The 20,385-nt window shown below is 37.4% G+C and overlaps 3 protein-coding genes across 4 annotated transcripts; 2 read left to right on the top strand and 1 right to left on the bottom strand.

Annotated features, from left to right (window-relative positions):
• The first annotated feature begins 167 nt into the window (after positions 1–167).
• LOC116916619 (clathrin heavy chain 1) lies at positions 168–7,787 on the top strand. Its single transcript, XM_032921884.2, is given in 17 exon segments — positions 168–353; positions 823–1,030; positions 1,108–1,538; positions 1,603–1,716; positions 1,883–2,056; positions 2,131–2,307; positions 2,375–2,653; positions 2,655–3,011; positions 3,084–3,419; positions 3,489–3,662; positions 3,741–4,697; positions 4,763–5,219; positions 5,282–5,637; positions 5,701–5,855; positions 5,920–6,136; positions 6,220–6,588; positions 6,664–7,787. Coding segments are annotated over 17 exon segments (4,992 nt in total). The 5' UTR covers positions 168–311; the 3' UTR covers positions 6,853–7,787.
• A 401-nt stretch (positions 7,788–8,188) lies between these two features.
• LOC116916753 (voltage-dependent anion-selective channel protein 2) lies at positions 8,189–9,905 on the top strand. Its single transcript, XM_032922093.2, has 6 exons — positions 8,189–8,346; positions 8,658–8,873; positions 8,941–9,061; positions 9,147–9,371; positions 9,438–9,646; positions 9,702–9,905. The coding sequence occupies exons 2-6, from the start codon at positions 8,675–8,677 to the stop codon at positions 9,731–9,733; spliced, it is 786 nt and encodes a 261-aa protein (XP_032777984.2). The 5' UTR covers positions 8,189–8,346; positions 8,658–8,674; the 3' UTR covers positions 9,734–9,905.
• A 272-nt stretch (positions 9,906–10,177) lies between these two features.
• Positions 10,178–11,183, bottom strand: LOC116916788 (J domain-containing protein). Of its 2 annotated transcripts, XM_032922142.2 has the most exons (5): positions 11,072–11,183; positions 10,899–10,989; positions 10,725–10,823; positions 10,541–10,657; positions 10,178–10,455 (listed from the first exon to the last, which is right to left on the bottom strand). In XM_032922142.2, the coding sequence occupies exons 2-5, from the start codon at positions 10,974–10,976 to the stop codon at positions 10,291–10,293; spliced, it is 459 nt and encodes a 152-aa protein (XP_032778033.1). In that variant the 5' UTR covers positions 10,977–10,989; positions 11,072–11,183; the 3' UTR covers positions 10,178–10,290. The 2 variants fall into 2 exon arrangements, with proteins under 2 accessions (XP_032778033.1, XP_032778032.1); XM_032922141.2 differs by having other exon boundaries at positions 10,899–11,180.
• Positions 11,184–20,385: the final 9,202 nt, after the last annotated feature.

The following is a 20,385-nucleotide window of genomic DNA, read 5'->3' as shown; positions in this document are numbered from 1 at the left end:
CATTGTAATTTTGAAGTTTGAAATATCTAAATTAGTAGAAAGGGTCATTTAAAATATTTTCTTGCATTAAGATGTATTAAAATGCAGGATTTCTAAATCAATTTAGAAAAAATGGCGGCGATCACAGCGGAGGCTACACAACTTGCGTTGGTAAGCCGTGAGATAGGGCTTGCCTGTGTGTAAGACTGGTGTGACAGAATCGTGAGGCCACAGTTCTCTTTTCCTATCCGTTCGGTTTCTCAGGAGGCTATTTGGAAAAAGTCCCGATCCCAGAGAGTTTCTTCCTTAGATTGTACCATCAGACCGTCATAATGGCGCAGATGTTACCAATTCGATTTCAAGAGCATCTCCAGGTAATTTAATCTTTAGTTTGTGACGTTATTTTAAGTAAAAAAAAGAAGATCCATTTGCGGGTTTGACAGCCTGTACTCGGCCGGCCAATGACTCACACCGGCAAATAAATTTTTAACGGGCTATACATATTTTCTGGTTTTATATTGCCGCCTAGATGATGCACTTGGTTTTTCATTGTTGAATCAAATATGATGCAGTTTGATCATTAGTAACTACTTGCTGTTGGTGTCAAAGGCCTGATTTTTATCTAGTCACACCTTTCGTAATCAATAAACTTAAGCTACATGCACCTTGGTTCAATATATTAAACAATTAAGTGCTGAGTAGGTATTTTGTTCATCATTGTCTCTCCAAAAATTTGTGCTTTAGTTGTAAGGGTTCTAAAATCAATACTCATTACATGAGGGAAAGTTATGTATATTCTCGATCCTATTGCTTTTTACAAAACTGCTTCTCTTTGTTCTGTAGCTCACAAGTATTGGGATAAATGCTGCCAACATTGGATTTAGCACTCTCACCATGGAATCAGATAAATTCATCTGTGTTAGAGAAAAGGTGGGAGAGACAGCACAGGTGGTCATCATTGACTTACATGATCCAACCAATCCTATTAGAAGACCAATTTCTGCTGATTCTGCTATCATGAATCCAGCCAGTAAAGTGATTGCCTTGAAAGGTAAAAAAAAAAAAATGCTTTCAAATGTTAGAGTTAAGTTAGTTTTATTGATTTGTTAATTTGTTAATTTGTGTCAGCTGGAAGAACCCTCCAAATATTTAACATCGAAATGAAGTCAAAGATGAAGGCTCACACCATGACGGAAGATGTGGTGTTTTGGAAATGGATATCTGTGAATACCATTGCCCTAGTCACCGAAGGTGCCGTCTACCACTGGCCCATGGAGGGCGATTCGCTTCCTCAGAAAATGTTCGATCGCCATTCGAGTCTTACAGGCTGCCAGATTATCAACTATCGAACAGACGCCAAGCAAACATGGCTTCTTCTCATTGGCATATCCGCCCAGCAAAACCGTGTCGTTGGAGCGATGCAACTTTATTCCGTCGAACGAAAAGTCAGCCAACCTATCGAAGGCCATGCAGCTGCCTTCTCCCAATTCAAAATGGAGGGCAATCCTGAATTCTCCACCTTGTTTTGCTTTGCAGTCAGAAGTGCTCAGGGCGGGAAGGTTCGTAGACTCACTTTGCTTCAATAGAAGACCATTTGTTAACGTTTTCCATTGATCAACACAGCTGCATATCATTGAAGTGGGAACCCCACCTACCGGAAATCAGCCTTTTGCGAAGAAGAATGTCGACGTTTTTTTCCCACCAGAGGCACAAAACGACTTTCCCGTGGCGATGCAGGTAAATGATTATTCAGATATCCTCCTTGATACATCTATTTACCTCCTTGTTTTTTATCCGTTAACGTCAATGTTATATTGATAGCAACAATTCGATGACTTACTTAATGATCCCTTTTTCACTGCGTTTGCTAAAGTTAAGTGCACTATTAAAAACTCATTTTTAGGTCAGCCCAAAGCACGACGTGCTTTACTTGATTACAAAGTACGGCTACATCCATCTGTATGACATGGAGACGGGTACTTGCATTTACATGAACCGAATTTCGGCAGAAACCGTTTTTGTCACCGCTCCACACGAGCCATCATCGGGCATCATTGGTGTCAATCGCAAAGGCCAAGTAAGTAGTTCTTTTTCTTGGCTTTTGATTTGATAAACGTTTTAAGTGTATAATTGTTTGCTGTTTCAAATAAGGTGCTGTCTGTCAGCGTAGATGAAGAAACTATTATCCAGTATATCACAACAGCAATGCAAAACCCAGATCTTGCCCTGCGGATTGCCACGCGTAACAATCTTGCTGGGGCTGAGGAGCTCTTCATGAGAAAATTTAACACCTTGTTCCAGGGTGGGCAGTATGCCGAAGCCGCAAAGGTACGTAAAAGCCATATACCCCAAGTCTCGTTTACTATTAAACTTGTCTTACATCTGAAATGTAAAGATTGCAGCCAATGCACCAAAGGGTATTCTAAGGACACCTGCAACGATCCAGCGCTTCCAAGCAGTGGCCGCACAGCCAGGCCAGACGTCTCCTTTGTTGCAATATTTTGGAATCCTTTTGGATCAAGGCCAGTTAAACAAATTTGAGTCGTTAGAACTTTGTCGTCCAGTTCTCCAGCAAGGTCGGAAACAGCTTTTAGAAAAGTGGCTTAAAGAGGACAAACTTGAATGCTCCGAAGAGCTTGGAGACCTGGTGAAACAGGCCGATCCTACTCTGGCCCTTATCGGTTTACCTCCGCGCAAACGTACCGAATAAGGTAATTCAGTGCTTCGCGGAAACCGGCCAGTTCCCCAAAATCGTCCTGTACGCCAAGAAAGTGGGCTACACGCCCGATTACGTGTTCCTGTTACGTAGTGTCATGCGCATAAGTCCCGATCAAGGAGCCATGTTCGCACAAATGCTGGTTCAAGACGATGAACCACTGGCAGACATAGCTCAAATTGTTGACATATTCCTGGAGCAAAACATGATCCAACCCTGCACTGCTTTCCTTTTGGATGCCTTGAAGAATAACCGTCCAGCTGAAGGACCATTACAGACTAAATTGTTGGAGATGAATCTCCTTTCTGCCCCACAGGTGACAATCACCATTAAGTTACTTCCTCAAGTTATTGGCTATATTTCATGACGATTGTTCTTTTTCTCTTAGGTTGCGGATGCTATTTTGGGTAACCAAATGTTTACCCACTATGACAGGGCCCACGTTGCACAGCTGTGTGAGAAAGCTGGCCTACTTCAAAGGGCTTTGGAACACTATACCGATTTGTACGATATTAAGCGTGCCGTTGTTCACACCCACCTGCTAAATCCAGAATGGTTGGTGAATTACTTCGGTTCGCTGTCTGTAGAGGATTCGCTAGAGTGCCTTCGCGCTATGCTTCAAGCGAACATCCGTCAAAATCTGCAAATTGGTGTCCAAATCGCCACCAAGTATCACGAACAGCTGTCAACAAATTCGCTAATTGAGCTTTTTGAGTCTTTTAAGGTATTTGGATGATGCATTTCTGTTGTAACAAAAAGGGAAAATCCTAATTCGTTTCTATTACTACATCAGAGCTTCGAAGGATTGTTTTACTTTTTGGGATCTATCGTCAACTTCAGCCAAGACCCCGAGGTCCATTTTAAATACATTCAAGCTGCTTGCAAAACGGGGCAGATCAAAGAAGTGGAGCGCATTTGCCGGGAGTCGAACTGTTATAACGCTGAACGAGTCAAGAACTTCCTCAAGGTGCGTGTCACATTTTGTTTATTAGGAAAGTTACTTATGATGATTAAATTAATTCTTTATCGTTCATTGCCTTTCTAGGAGGCTAAGTTAACTGATCAGTTGCCGTTGATTATTGTCTGCGATCGCTTTGACTTTGTCCACGACCTGGTGCTATATCTTTATCGCAACAACCTTCAGAAGTATATTGAAATCTACGTGCAGAAGGTGAATCCTTCTCGCTTGCCTGTAGTTATCGGTGGTTTGCTAGATGTTGACTGCTCAGAAGATGTCATCAAATCCCTGATCCTGGTCGTACGCGGCCAGTTCTCAACCGATGAGCTTGTGGAGGAAGTAGAAAAGCGGAATCGTCTTAAACTTCTTTTGCCGTGGTTGGAGTCGCGTATCCATGAAGGATCCGTCGAGCCGGCCACCCATAATGCTTTGGCAAAGATTTACATCGACAGCAACAATAATCCTGAGCGTTTCCTTAAAGAGAATGGATACTACGATAGTCGCGTCGTGGGTAAATATTGCGAAAAGCGGGATCCTCATTTGGCTTGTGTGGCCTATGAGCGCGGCCAGTGTGACCGTGAGCTGATCAAAGTATGCAACGAGAATTCGCTTTTCAAGTCAGAAGCCCGCTATCTAGTTAGGCGCCGTGACCCTGATCTTTGGGTTGAGGTGCTAAATGAGAGCAACCAGTTCAGACGTCAGCTAATCGACCAAGTGGTCCAGACGGCTCTGTCGGAAACCCAAGATCCAGAGGATATCTCCGTCACTGTCAAGGCTTTCATGACCGCTGACCTTCCCAACGAGCTGATTGAGTTGCTGGAGAAGATCGTTCTGGACAGCTCTGTGTTCAGCGATCATCGTAACTTGCAGAATCTCCTTATCCTAACGGCAATCAAAGCCGATCGTACTCGCGTGATGGAGTATATCAACCGTTTGGATAACTATGACGCACCGGATATTGCAAACATTGCGATTTCTAATCAGCTCTACGAAGAAGCTTTTGCGATTTTCAAAAAGTTCGATGTTAACGCATCGGCCATACAAGTACGTATTGTTGGGGAAAATCTTCATTTCTTATTTTACACAAAATTTCTTTTATGTTGAAACAGGTGTTGATTGAAAACGTGAACAATTTGGATCGTGCTTACGAGTTTGCTGAACGCTGTAACGAACCAGCGGTTTGGTCCCAATTGGCCAAAGCTCAGCTTCAGCAGGGTCTGGTCAAGGAGGCGATTGATTCTTTCATTAAAGCCGATGATCCTTCAGCCTACTTGGACGTTGTATCTACGGCACACCGTACTGGTGGCTGGGAGGACTTGGTTCGCTATCTGCAGATGGCTCGTAAGAAGGCACGCGAATCTTTCATCGAATCCGAATTAATTTACGCCTACGCTCGGACTAATCGGCTCGCCGATTTGGAGGAGTTTATTGCCGGGCCCAACCATGCCGACATTCAACGAATTGGTGATCGTTGTTATGATGACGGAATGTATGAACCAGCGAAACTACTCTATAATAACGTTTCCAATTTTGCTCGGTTGGCCATAACTTTGGTTCACTTGAAAGGTATTTACAAAAAAATTGATTTTGCTGTTTGATGTACTGATTTCATTTATTCAATGTTGTAGAGTTCCAGGGTGCTGTGGATTCGGCCCGCAAAGCCAACAGCACTCGCACATGGAAGGAGGTGTGCTTTGCTTGCGTTGACAATAAGGAATTCCGTTTGGCTCAAATGTGCGGCCTACACATTGTTGTACATGCTGACGAGCTGGAGGACTTGATCAATTACTATCAAGATCGCGGTTATTTCGAGGAGTTGATAAACTTGTTAGAAGCAGCTCTTGGACTGGAGCGCGCTCACATGGGCATGTTTACTGAACTGGGCATTCTTTACTCGAAGTACAAACCAGAAAAGATGCGTGAACATCTTGAGCTTTTCTGGTCACGAGTTAACATTCCGAAGGTTTTACGAGCTGCCGAACAGGTGAGTCAACGGTAATATGGTATGTCGTTTTAGCATGATAATTAATTATTAAACATATTATAGGCACATTTGTGGGCTGAGTTAGTCTTCCTGTATGACAAATATGAAGAGTACGATAATGCTGTCTTAACAATGATGCAGCACCCCACGGAGGCATGGAGAGAGGGTCACTTCAAAGATGTTATTACCAAAGTGGCCAATATTGAACTATATTACAAGTAAAGCTTCTTTCAATTTTCTTACTGCGATAACTTCTTATTTACCGAATAATTGCATTTACAGAGGCATCCAATTTTATTTGGATTATAAGCCAATGATGCTGAACGACCTTCTTTTGGTTCTTTCACCTCGCATGGATCACACGCGTTCCGTTAATTTCTTTACCAAGTATAATCACTTGGAAATGGTTAAGCCTTACTTACGTTCAGTTCAGAATTTGAACAATAAGGCCATCAACGAAGCCCTCAACAGTTTGCTTATCGACGAAGAAGACTACCAGGTAGGAGGATTTGTGCACGCTTCATGCATACGTTTTTAAAATAGTATAAATAATATTAACGCTTTTTCTTTTTATCCACGTAGGGTCTACGCACGTCAATTGATGCTTTTGATAATTTCGATACCATTCTGTTGGCTCAACGACTGGAGAAACACGAATTAATAGAGTTCCGCCGAATCGCTGCGTATCTGTACAAGGGAAATAACCGCTGGAAGCAGTCGGTTGAGTTGTGTAAGAAAGATCGTCTCTTTAAGGATGCAATGGAGTATGCAGCAGAATCGAAGAATGCCGAGATCGCCGAAGAATTGTTGGCTTGGTTCCTTGAACAACGCAATTTTGATTGCTTTGCTGCTTGCCTCTATCAGTGTTACGACCTTCTTCACCCCGACATCATTCTTGAACTCGCATGGCGCCATAATATCGTTGACTTTGCCATGCCTTATCTCATCCAGGTAATTTTCTTCCCGAAGAAAAAAAAAAACAAACAAAACGTTCAGTTTAATACGCTTTCATTTTCGGTGTTCCAGGTCATGCGTGAATACATTTCCAAGGTCGATAAACTGGAAGCAGCTGAATCTGAGCGCATTGAAGAAAGCGATTCTCAGAGTCAGCCTCCGTCGATGATGATCGCATCACAGCAGCTCATGTTAACTGCACCCGGCTATGCACCTGCCTATGCCCCTGGTTTCACACCCGGATACGGTTACGGCATGTAGAGAATTTAAATACTGGTGTCATTTTTTCACTGGTTTTTTCCGCGGCGTTCGTGTTCTTTTGTTTGGCGATCCTTTCCAAGTGTTTTTAGAATGAGGAGTAAGATACCAGCAAATTGTTAGAAATTCGTGGAGTAAGCGGCCAAGAAAATTCCGACGCTAGATTTTAGAACAACTTATCGGCCTCAGGCTAAGTGAAGTAGTAGTAGCCAACTGCTTCCGCTGTCTGTCGATGCCGGCGGAAACCAACTGAGCCAATATTTACGGCTAAATGTTTTCTTTTTGCAGTTGATTGATTGGTGATTTTTTTTTTGTTTGTTTGTTTGTGAATGTATTCTGATGCTTAAAATCCCTTGAATCAGTCTCTTTGGAGATATAAACCAAACCATAGTAGTGCGATGTCCACCAGTAATGGATGATTTTCACCTTTATCCGCTGCCCGCTTGTGTCACCTTTCATACCACCAGCGATTTCTTACCTTTCGGTACTCTTCTTATACCTGGTTTGATCGAGTTCTAGCAACTTGTACATTTTCATTCCACTTGTCTGGGCCAACGTGTGTGGTCGTTTGAAGAGAAATTCGTTATGGATTATTTATCAAGCGGGACGACAATAGGCTTGGCTTTATAGTTTTTCTCTTCAGAAATTATAAAAAACAATGAGCTGAGTTTCATTTTTGTGGATGTTGCGAACGTATGGCCATCCCCTCTTTCACACCCACTTGTTTGTCCTTGTATACACTTACACACAAGTAAAATTCTTTCCGTCTGTTTTTCACCGTTTACTCTTCGTTGGTGGTTTTATTATTCAAAAATACGTTATCTGTTTGCTCTTATCTATTAGTTGGTTTTTCTTACACTCCCCCATTCCTTGTGGTATGTACTACGATGTCTGTAGCCCATCTAAATGATTATGAATAAATAAAGTTGTCACCATGATTTTCATTTGTGCTCTGTTATGTTGTCTTGGTTGAAACTAAACAAAAAATCCGATGAAAGAGTTATTTTAGCCTACTTTACAAGAAAACAGCAAAAACAAATAATTTGAAAACCAATTATCCCATCGATAATACGATGCATTTATCCAGGGAACATGACAAAGTAAGCTATGTATGAAATCGATGATGTTTATTTAAAATAGCACATTTAGGAAAGCATTGTGGCTCTCCATGCGTGCATTTACACAGATTAACATGATGTTTTCTATAGCGATCTGGAAGAGTCTTGTCCCCCGACTCAAAACTTAAAGTAAAAAAAAAAAAACTTGTCACAAGACTCCTTTAAATGCGGTAAGCACTTTGAAGGATTTCTATGTTGAGTTGCGCAATCCATTTAAAGGCGTTGCCTGTCATGTGTATCGATACATGGAGTATCGAGATCGTGTCTGTGGTAAAATAATCGGTCTCGTTTCGAGCAACTTCCTTCGGCAGCAGAAAAACTTCCACACACACACAGCCACACTAAGGTAGCTGGTTTTTACGTCGTAAGAAGTCTCCAGGTATTTAACGTTTTTTATTTCATAGTATAGTAGACTAGCATAAAAATGTACGTATAAATAGCTTGGCCGATTTCAGTTAATAAAATTGTGACTATAGTTATGCCAGGATAGTACCATTTTATACTCGTTGTAACCGGTTCGTAACGTGAAAAAAAATGGCTGACTTCCCTGCAGTATTCTTTTATGCTTAGATGTTCATAATAACGATATCGGAAGTTTTATTCAAAGATGTCAGTCGTAGCACTACATAATATTTTTTTCTTTTTTCTCTTTTCATTTAACGATAAGTAATTTTCATTGTTGTCTGCTAGGTACATTACTCTTAAACATGGCCCCTCCAGTGTATGCTGATCTTGGCAAATCTTCCCGCGACGTGTTTGGCAAAGGCTATCATTTTAGCCTGCTAAAGCTTGAATGCAAAACCAAGACTTCCAATGGAGTTGAATTCACCACCGGTGGTTCTTCGAACCTTGACAGTGGCAAAGTGGTTGGAAATTTGGAGACAAAGTATAAGGTTCCAGAATATGGTATAGTTCACAAACTAAGCTTGCATCTTTGCTGCAACACCAATTTATAAAAAAAAGTATTTTTTAGGCTTGACCTTCACTGAGAAATGGAACACTGACAACACCCTTGGAACTGAAATTGCCATCCAGGATAAAATTGCCCAAGGATTAAAACTAACCTTCGATTCCACCTTTGCTCCTCAAACAGGGTATTCTAGTTCTGCATTATTTTCTTAACAGAATATGTTTAAAAAAATTTCTTTAAATTTATCTATTCACTCTTTTCTTATGCAGCAAGAAAACGGGTGTCGTCAAAGCTGAATTCAAGCATGACACGGCCACCTTGAATGCTGATGTGGACCTTAATGGTGGACCAACAGTCAATGGTGCAGCCGTTTGCGGTTACATGGGATGGCTAGCTGGCTACCAAATGTCATTCGACATGTCCAAGTCCCAGCTGACCCGCAATAATTTCTCTATCGCCTATGCGGCAAAAGATTTCGCCCTCCACACCAACGTGTACATCCTATTGCTTTAATTCGCAAATCGTTATCATAATCCTTATATTTTATATATTTCGAACAGTAACGACGGACAAGAATTCGGAGGAGCCCTATTCCAAAAGGTTAATCCTAATCTTGAAACAGGCGTCCAACTTGCCTGGACCGCCGGCTCAAATGCCACCCGATTCGGTATTGGTTGCAAGTACCAGTTAGACAAAGACAGTGCAGTCCGTGCCAAGATCAATAACGCTTCCCAACTTGGCCTTGGCTATCAGCAAAAACTCCGCCAGGGTACGTTGCCAATTAAAGCTTTATCATTTTGAAGCTTATTCGTTTTCGTATTCAGGTGTTACCATTACTCCTATCGTCAATGGTTGATCTGAAAAACTTCAACCAAGGAGGTCACAAAATTGGTATGGCGCTGGAATTGGAAGCCTAATTCAAGAAACATGTTTTAGCTTCTCTTGCGCATTGTGCAAGTTTCTCGTGTAACTTTAATCATTGGCAATTATGGCAGAACCTTAGGAAATAAAGATCCGTTCCAGTAGTATTCCGTAGGTGATTAATTTGTCTGTCGGCAATGCGAACTCTTTACAATTACGCCTAATTTTACTTCTTTGGCGGTAGAGCTGGCTAGGTTGTTGAACAAGTAAACTGACCTACTTGAATTGTATTTCTTTGGTGAGATTCATTGGGCATCAGCATTTGAAATCTCGAAGTGCATCTTTAAATGTCGGGGCCTGATTGAGAATACACAAGTAATATCGATTGGAACCCATTTAACAAGTATTCAACTTCATAACCAAATCGTGCGAAAAGTACTCGCTTCGTACGGTCATATTTATTAAGCTTTACATTGATTTAACGTTACGGAGAAGCAAGAGCTAATGTTGAATACGCCAGTAAATCAAATCACATGTTCCAAGATTTTTTTTTCATATTTCGTAGTTCCTAAACTTCTCTAGGATGGAATTGTATGTACAATATTCAGAACCAATTTTAGGGGAATGCTGACTTTGTTTCAGTTTTATAATCTTTAACTTGCTGCTGCTTGACTCTAGCATTTTCTTTTCATGTTTTGGAATGGCCCAATGGAAAACCTGTGTGTTAATTTTATTACTTCAATCTATTTGACTTTATACCTACATAGAAAGGGATCCTTATATTTCACATATTGATACTTACAGCAGCAGATTGTTCCTTTATGGCAATCCATTGCTTGTATGAAATTGCTAGTCCACTTGTTTTCCATCTGTCATAATTTTTTCGCTTTTCTGGGTCACAGAGCACTTCTTTAGCTTCCTGTTAAAATGACCAGAAGTTAACTGTATCTATCATATTACATGGTTAATGTGAAGAATTTATTTACTTGGAGTTTCTGAAACTGAGCAGTGGACTTATCATCTTGATTCTTATCAGGATGACAACGTAATACTCTATGTTTGTATTCAGTTAATATTTGGTCAATCTACTCATTTATTAAATGAATGTGAAGAAATTATAAATGGAAGAACACAAAGGCACATGTTTGACAGAAACTTACACTGGAGGAATCATCACAACCTAATGTGTAATAGTAGTCATCCTCCACATGTCGCTCATTAAGTATAATTGGATCCATATTTTTCGTTTAACTGCAATCGTTAACAAACAACAACAAGAACGTACACTCTGCAAGCATTAGAACAAGCTTCAAAAACCTTCAAATCTTCAAACCTTCAAAGATAATACATTCTACACTTTTTCCAGACATTTAATACCTAGGGCAAAAAAAAAGGTGTCTGGACTGACATTACCCAACCCTTCTTACAATGATTTTGCGCCAAAACCGCCCTACCTCTCCTTAAAAAAGTAAACTATTGATATTTTCTACCCACAGATGGCTTTTTCAAAATAAATCAGTGTTCACCTTTTTGTGCAGGATACTATACCTCTTGTTTGTACCCAACACATCCGCTTGGCGCGCTGAACGAAGAGGACAAAAGTTCCTTCGAAGGTCGTATCACGATATAATAGGAAAGGTACACTCTCGGCTATCCCCAAGACCGGCGGGTGTTCAGTAAAGGGTCCCAAGATTCCCCGCCAGGTTCGCTAGTATAGGAGGCCCATCGCCTCTCGGGGGTATAGTAAAGTGTAGTGCAGAATCCATTATAAATAGAATTCGTCAATATTTATTAAATATATCCATTGTTAACAAAGGTGTAACAAAGGTGTAAAAGTTGCTGCACTAGAGAGAAGACAAACGTGTTTATTATAATGAAATTGGCAATGTTGCGAAAGGCGCAGATTTCAAAAAATTGTGAATTTCAATCACAAATTTAACATATAAATAATTGCTTAATCTAGATGAATTAGGTATTTAAGGATAGGGAATTAAATTAAGCTTAAATGAAATCAATTTTTGGACACATTGATTGGTAATTTTATAGATAACGAACGAAAAACCCCAATTTTTACTATACCCCCGACAGGCGAGGGGCCTCCTATACTAGCGAACCTGGCGGGGAATCTTGGGACCCTTTACTGAACACCCGCCGTTTCTTCCAAGAGACTGGGATAGCGCGAGAGTGTACCTTTCCTATTATATCGTGGTCGTATGCTGGTTTCCCTTGGCCGAGAGGGCAGGCGCTTACCGTTAATAAACCAGGGTTTAACGTAAGCACGTAAGTTTTTCATTTTTAAAACAAAATTTGGTTTTTATAACTTAAAATCGCAGTAAAGAAGCAAAATCGAATGTTAGGGGCCCTCACCTCCTAGCTTCGCATGAAGGAGAAATGTCTGGAAGCGTACGGGGTTAGGGGCTTAGGGCCCCTACCTTTAGTTTTTGAGTTATTTTACTAAAGGCCCTCATTCCGTTCAGGAAGTTCCCGATAGGGTACGGCCTGGTCGCCAAATCGCCATAATATCTCGGAAACCGTTTGCTCTTCCGGCAAAACAGACTCCGTATACATGTCCTATGAGGCGTGCGCTGATCATCAACGCCTTCATCCCGCCTTTCCACTTTTGTCAAAATCGGCCAAAAATGACATCTCTTGAAATTCTCCAAAAATCAGACGGCATAATCGAAATTGAACGCTGATTTCGATTTAGTCATTGGTTTTCTCTTTAGACTAGCCGTTTAAAAAATTAACGAAAACAGTTCTGTTAGCGCACCAACTTCATTTATGGTTTTTAACATGTAAATGAAAAACTATAAGACCAATAGAAAAATAAACCTGATTTCCGTGATTTTCATTCAATTCTGAATCTAAATCATGTATTTTAAGCCAAATTTGAAATTTGGCCAAAAATGAAAAAGTGGGAAGGGTATAGCCTTTCCACTTTTGTCAAAATCGGGCAAAAAATGACATCTCTTGAAATTCTCCAAAAATCAGACGGCATAATCGAAATTGAACGCTGATTTCGATTTAGTCATTGGTTTTCTCTTTAGACTAGCCGCTAAAAAAATTAACGAAAACAGTTCTGTTAGCGCACCAACTTCATTTATGGTTTTTAACATGTAAATGAAAAACTATAAGACCAATAGAAAAATAAACCTGATTTCCGTGATTTTCATTCAATTCTGAATCTAAATCATGTATTTTAAGCCAAATTTGAAATTTGGCCAAAAATGAAAAAGTGGGAAGGGTATAGCCTTTCCACTTTTGTCAAAATCGGCCAAAAATGACATCTCTTGAAATTCTCCAAAAATCAGACGGCATAATCGAAATTGAACGCTGATTTCGATTTAGTCATTGGTTTTCTCTTTAGACTAGCCGTTAAAAAATTAACGAAAACAGTTCTGTTAGCGCACCAACTTCATTTATGGTTTTTAACATGTAAATGAAAAACTATAAGACCAATAGAAAAATAAACCTGATTTCCGTGATTTTCATTCAATTCTGAATCTAAATCATGTATTTTAAGCCAAATTTGAAATTTGGCCAAAAATGAAAAAGTGGGAAGGGTATAGCCTTTCCACTTTTGTCAAAATCGGCCAAAAATGACATCTCTTGAAATTCTCCAAAAATCAGACGGCATAATCGAAATTGAACGCTGATTTCGATTTAGTCATTGGTTTTCTCTTTAGACTAGCCGTTAAAAAAATTAACGAAAACAGTTCTGTTAGCGCACCAACTTCATTTATGGTTTTTAACATGTAAATGAAAAACTATAAGACCAATAGAAAAATAAACCTGATTTCCGTGATTTTCATTCAATTCTGAATCTAAATCATGTATTTTAACCAAAAATTTGAAATTTGGCCAAAAATGAAAAAGTGGGAAGGGTATAGCCTTTCCACTTTTGTCAAAATCGGCCAAAAATGACATCTCTTGAAATTCTCCAAAAATCAGACGGCATAATCGAAATTGAACGCTGATTTCGATTTAGTCATTGGTTTTCTCTTTAGACTAGCCGTTAAAAAAATTAACGAAAACAGTTCTGTTAGCGCACCAACTTCATTTATGGTTTTTAACATGTAAATGAAAAACTATAAGACCAATAGAAAAATAAACCTGATTTCCGTGATTTTCATTCAATTCTGAATCTAAATCATGTATTTTAAGCCAAATTTGAAATTTGGCCAAAAATGAAAAAGTGGGAAGGGTATAGCCTTTCCACTTTTGTCAAAATCGGCCAAAAATGACATCTCTTGAAATTCTCCAAAAATCAGACGGCATAATCGAAATTGAACGCTGATTTCGATTTAGTCATTGGTTTTCTCTTTAGACTAGCCGTTAAAAAAATTAACGAAAACAGTTCTGTTAGCGCACCAACTTCATTTATGGTTTTTAACATGTAAATGAAAAACTATAAGACCAATAGAAAAATAAACCTGATTTCCGTGATTTTCATTCAATTCTGAATCTAAATCATGTATTTTAAGCCAAATTTGAAATTTGGCCAAAAATGAAAAAAGTGGGAAGGGTATAGCCCTTTCCACTTTTGTCAAAATCGGCCAAAAATGACATCTCTTGAAATTCTCCAAAAATCAGACGGCATAATCGAAATTGAACGCTGATTTCGATTTAGTCATTGGTTTTCTCTTTAGACTAGCCGTTAAAAAAATTAACGAAAACAGTTCTGTTAGCGCACCAACTTCATTTATGGTTTTTAACATGTAAATGAAAAACTATAAGACCAATAGAAAAATAAACCTGATTTCCGTGATTTTCATTCAATTCTGAATCTAAATCATGTATTTTAAGCCAAATTTGAAATTTGGCCAAAAATGAAAAAGTGGGAAGGGTATAGCCTTTCCACTTTTGTCAAAATCGGCCAAAAATGACATCTCTTGAAATTCTCCAAAAATCAGACGGCATAATCGAAATTGAACGCTGATTTCGATTTAGTCATTGGTTTTCTCTTTAGACTAGCCGTTAAAAAAATTAACGAAAACAGTTCTGTTAGCGCACCAACTTCATTTATGGTTTTTAACATGTAAATGAAAAACTATAAGACCAATAGAAAAATAAACCTGATTTCCGTGATTTTCATTCAATTCTGAATCTAAATCATGTATTTTAAGCCAAATTTGAAATTTGGCCAAAAATGAAAAAGTGGGAAGGGTATAGCCTTTCCACTTTTGTCAAAATCGGCCAAAAATGACATCTCTTGAAATTCTCCAAAAATCAGACGGCATAATCGAAATTGAACGCTGATTTCGATTTAGTCATTGGTTTTCTCTTTAGACTAGCCGTTAAAAAAATTAACGAAAACAGTTCTGTTAGCGCACCAACTTCATTTATGGTTTTTAACATGTAAATGAAAAACTATAAGACCAATAGAAAAATAAACCTGATTTCCGTGATTTTCATTCAATTCTGAATCTAAATCATGTATTTTAAGCCAAATTTGAAATTTGGCCAAAAATGAAAAAGTGGGAAGGGTATAGCCTTTCCACTTTTGTCAAAATCGGCCAAAAATGACATCTCTTGAAATTCTCCAAAAATCAGACGGCATAATCGAAATTGAACGCTGATTTCGATTTAGTCATTGGTTTTCTCTTTAGACTAGCCGTTAAAAAAATTAACGAAAACAGTTCTGTTAGCGCACCAACTTCATTTATGGTTTTTAACATGTAAATGAAAAACTATAAGACCAATAGAAAAATAAACCTGATTTCCGTGATTTTCATTCAATTCTGAATCTAAATCATGTATTTTAAGCCAAATTTGAAATTTGGCCAAAAATGAAAAAGTGGGAAGGGTATAGCCTTTCCACTTTTAAATCAAAAATCGGCCAAAAATGACATCTCTTGAAATTCTCCAAAAATCAGACGGCATAATCGAAATTGAACGCTGATTTCGATTTAGTCATTGGTTTTCTCTTTAGACTAGCCGTTAAAAAAATTAACGAAAACAGTTCTGTTAGCGCACCAACTTCATTTATGGTTTTTAACATGTAAATGAAAAACTATAAGACCAATAGAAAAATAAACCTGATTTCCGTGATTTTCATTCAATTCTGAATCTAAATCATGTATTTTAAGCCAAATTTGAAATTTGGCCAAAAATGAAAAAGTGGGAAGGGTATAGCCTTTCCACTTTTGTCAAAATCGGCCAAAAATGACATCTCTTGAAATTCTCCAAAAATCAGACGGCATAATCGAAATTGAACGCTGATTTCGATTTAGTCATTGGTTTTCTCTTTAGACTAGCCGTTAAAAAAAATTAACGAAAACAGTTCTGTTAGCGCACCAACTTCATTTATGGTTTTTAACATGTAAATGAAAAACTATAAGACCAATAGAAAAATAAACCTGATTTCCGTGATTTTCATTCAATTCTGAATCTAAATCATGTATTTTAAACCAAATTTGAAATTTGGCCACAAAAATGAAAAAAGTGGGAAGGGTATAGCCTTTCCACTTTTGTCAAAATCGGCCAAAAATGACATCTCTTGAAATTCTCCAAAAATCAGACGGCATAATCGAAATTGAACGCTGATTTCGATTTAGTCATTGGTTTTCTCTTTAGACTAGCCGTTAAAAAAATTAACGAAAACAGTTCTGTTAGCGCACCAACTTCATTTATGGTTTTTAACATGTAAATGAAAAACTATAAGACCAATAGAAAAATAAACCTGATTTCCGTGATTTTCATTCAATTCTGAATCTAAATCATGTATTTTAAGCCAAATTTGAAATTTGGCCAAAAATGAAAAAGTGGGAAGGGTATAGCCTTTCCACTTTTGTCAAAATCGGCCAAAAATGACATCTCTTGAAATTCTCCAAAAATCAGACGGCATAATCGAAATTGAACGCTGATTTCGATTTAGTCATTGGTTTTCTCTTTAGACTAGCCGTTAAAAAATTAACGAAAACAGTTCTGTTAGCGCACCAACTTCATTTATGGTTTTTAACATGTAAATGAAAAACTATAAGACCAATAGAAAAATAAACCTGATTTCCGTGATTTTCATTCAATTCTGAATCTAAATCATGTATTTTAAGCCAAATTTGAAATTTGGCCAAAAATGAAAAAGTGGGAAGGGTATAGCCTTTCCACTTTTGTCAAAATCGGCCAAAAATGACATCTCTTGAAATTCTCCAAAAATCAGACGGCATAATCGAAATTGAACGCTGATTTCGATTTAGTCATTGGTTTTCTCTTTAGACTAGCCGTTAAAAAAATTAACGAAAACAGTTCTGTTAGCGCACCAACTTCATTTATGGTTTTTAACATGTAAATGAAAAACTATAAGACCAATAGAAAAATAAACCTGATTTCCGTGATTTTCATTCAATTCTGAATCTAAATCATGTATTTTAAGCCAAATTTGAAATTTGGCCAAAAATGAAAAAAGTGGGAAGGGTATAGCCTTTCCACTTTTGTACAAAATCGGCCAAAAATGACATCTCTTGAAATTCTCCAAAAATCAGACGGCATAATCGAAATTGAACGCTGATTTCGATTTAGTCATTGGTTTTCTCTTTAGACTAGCCGTTAAAAAAATTAACGAAAACAGTTCTGTTAGCGCACCAACTTCATTTATGGTTTTTAACATGTAAATGAAAAACTATAAGACCAATAGAAAAATAAACCTGATTTCCGTGATTTTCATTCAATTCTGAATCTAAATCATGTATTTTAAGCCAAATTTGAAATTTGGCCAAAAATGAAAAAGTGGGAAGGGTATAGCCTTTCCACTTTTATCAAAATCGGCCAAAAATGACATCTCTTGAAATTCTCCAAAAATCAGACGGCATAATCGAAATTGAACGCTGATTTCGATTTAGTCATTGGTTTTCTCTTTAGACTAGCCGTTTAAAAAATTAACGAAAACAGTTCTGTTAGCGCACCAACTTCATTTATGGTTTTTAACATGTAAATGAAAAACTATAAGACCAATAGAAAAATAAACCTGATTTCCGTGATTTTCATTCAATTCTGAATCTAAATCATGTATTTTAAGCCAAATTTGAAATTTGGCCAAAAATGAAAAAAGTGGGAAGGGTATAGCCTTTCCACTTTTTAGTCAAAATCGGCCAAAAATGACATCTCTTGAAATTCTCCAAAAATCAGACGGCATAATCGAAATTGAACGCTGATTTCGATTTAGTCATTGGTTTTCTCTTTAGACTAGCCGTTAAAAAAATTAACGAAAACAGTTCTGTTAGCGCACCAACTTCATTTATGGTTTTTAACATGTAAATGAAAAACTATAAGACCAATAGAAAAATAAACCTGATTTCCGTGATTTTCATTCAATTCTGAATCTAAATCATGTATTTTAAGCCAAATTTGAAATTTGGCCAAAAATGAAAAAAGTGGGAAGGGTATAGCCTTTCCACTTTTGTCAAAATCGGCCAAAAATGACATCTCTTGAAATTCTCCAAAAATCAGACGGCATAATCGAAATTGAACGCTGATTTCGATTTAGTCATTGGTTTTCTCTTTAGACTAGCCGTTTAAAAAATTAACGAAAACAGTTCTGTTAGCGCACCAACTTCATTTATGGTTTTTAACATGTAAATGAAAAACTATAAGACCAATAGAAAAATAAACCTGATTTCCGTGATTTTCATTCAATTCTGAATCTAAATCATGTATTTTAAAGCCAAATTTGAAATTTGGCCAAAAATGAAAAAGTGGGAAGGGTATAGCCTTTCCACTTTTATCAAAATCGGCCAAAAATGACATCTCTTGAAATTCTCCAAAAATCAGACGGCATAATCGAAATTGAACGCTGATTTCGATTTAGTCATTAGTTTTCTCTTTAGACTAGCCGTTTAAAAAATTAACGAAAACAGTTCTGTTAGCGCACCAACTTCATTTATGGTTTTTAACATGTAAATGAAAAACTATAAGACCAATAGAAAAATAAACCTGATTTCCGTGATTTTCATTCAATTCTGAATCTAAATCATGTATTTTAAGCCAAATTTGAAATTTGGCCAAAAATGAAAAAGTGGGAAGGGTATAGCCTTTCCACTTTTGTCAAAATCGGCCAAAAATGACATCTCTTGAAATTCTCCAAAAATCAGACGGCATAATCGAAATTGAACGCTGATTTCGATTTAGTCATTAGTTTTCTCTTTAGACTAGCCGTTTAAAAAAATTAACGAAAACAGTTCTGTTAGCGCACCAACTTCATTTATGGTTTTTAACATGTAAATGAAAAACTATAAGACCAATAGAAAAATAAACCTGATTTCCGTGATTTTCATTCAATTCTGAATCTAAATCATGTATTTTTAAGCCAAATTTGAAATTTGGCCAAAAATGAAAAAAGTGGGAAGGGTATAGCCTTTCCACTTTTGTCAAAATCGGCCAAAAATGACATCTCTTGAAATTCTCCAAAAATCAGACGGCATAATCGAAATTGAACGCTGATTTCGATTTAGTCATTGGTTTTCTCTTTAGACTAGCCGTTTAAAAAATTAACGAAAACAGTTCTGTTAGCGCACCAACTTCATTTATGGTTTTTAACATGTAAATGAAAAACTATAAGACCAATAGAAAAATAAACCTGATTTCCGTGATTTTCATTCAATTCTGAATCTAAATCATGTATTTTAAGCCAAATTTGAAATTTGGCCAAAAATGAAAAAGTGGGAAGGGTATAGCCTTTCCACTTTTGTCAAAATCGGCCAAAAATGACATCTCTTGAAATTCTCCAAAAATCAGACGGCATAATCGAAATTGAACGCTGATTTCGATTTAGTCATTGGTTTTCTCTTTAGACTAGCCGTTAAAAAAATTAACGAAAACAGTTCTGTTAGCGCACCAACTTCATTTATGGTTTTTAACATGTAAATGAAAAACTATAAGACCAATAGAAAAATAAACCTGATTTCCGTGATTTTCATTCAATTCTGAATCTAAATCATGTATTTTAAAGCAAATTTGAAATTTGGCCAAAAATGAAAAAGTGGGAAGGGTATAGCCTTTCCACTTTTTATCAAAATCGGCCAAAAATGACATCTCTTGAAATTCTCCAAAAATCAGACGGCATAATCGAAATTGAACGCTGATTTCGATTTAGTCATTGGTTTTCTCTTTAGACTAGCCGTTTAAAAAATTAACGAAAACAGTTCTGTTAGCGCACCAACTTCATTTATGGTTTTTAACATGTAAATGAAAAACTATAAGACCAATAGAAAAATAAACCTGATTTCCGTGATTTTCATTCAATTCTGAATCTAAATCATGTATTTTAAACCAAATTTGAAATTTGGCCAAAAATGAAAAAAGTGGGAAGGGTATAGCCTTTCCACTTTTGTCAAAAATCGGCCAAAAATGACATCTCTTGAAATTCTCCAAAAATCAGACGGCATAATCGAAATTGAACGCTGATTTCGATTTAGTCATTGGTTTTCTCTTTAGACTAGCCGTTAAAAAAATTAACGAAAACAGTTCTGTTAGCGCACCAACTTCATTTATGGTTTTTAACATGTAAATGAAAAACTATAAGACCAATAGAAAAATAAACCTGATTTCCGTGATTTTCATTCAATTCTGAATCTAAATCATGTATTTTAAGCCAAATTTGAAATTTGGCCAAAAATGAAAAAGTGGGAAGGGTATAGCCTTTCCACTTTTGAT

The sequence above is a fragment of the Daphnia magna genome, linkage group LG2 (genome assembly GCF_020631705.1).
Source record: "Daphnia magna isolate NIES linkage group LG2, ASM2063170v1.1, whole genome shotgun sequence".
In the NCBI taxonomy this organism is placed as follows: Eukaryota; Metazoa; Arthropoda; class Branchiopoda; order Diplostraca; family Daphniidae; genus Daphnia; species Daphnia magna.
Note: the sequence above shows the minus strand (reverse complement) of the source record. Positions and strands in the feature narration are given on the sequence as shown.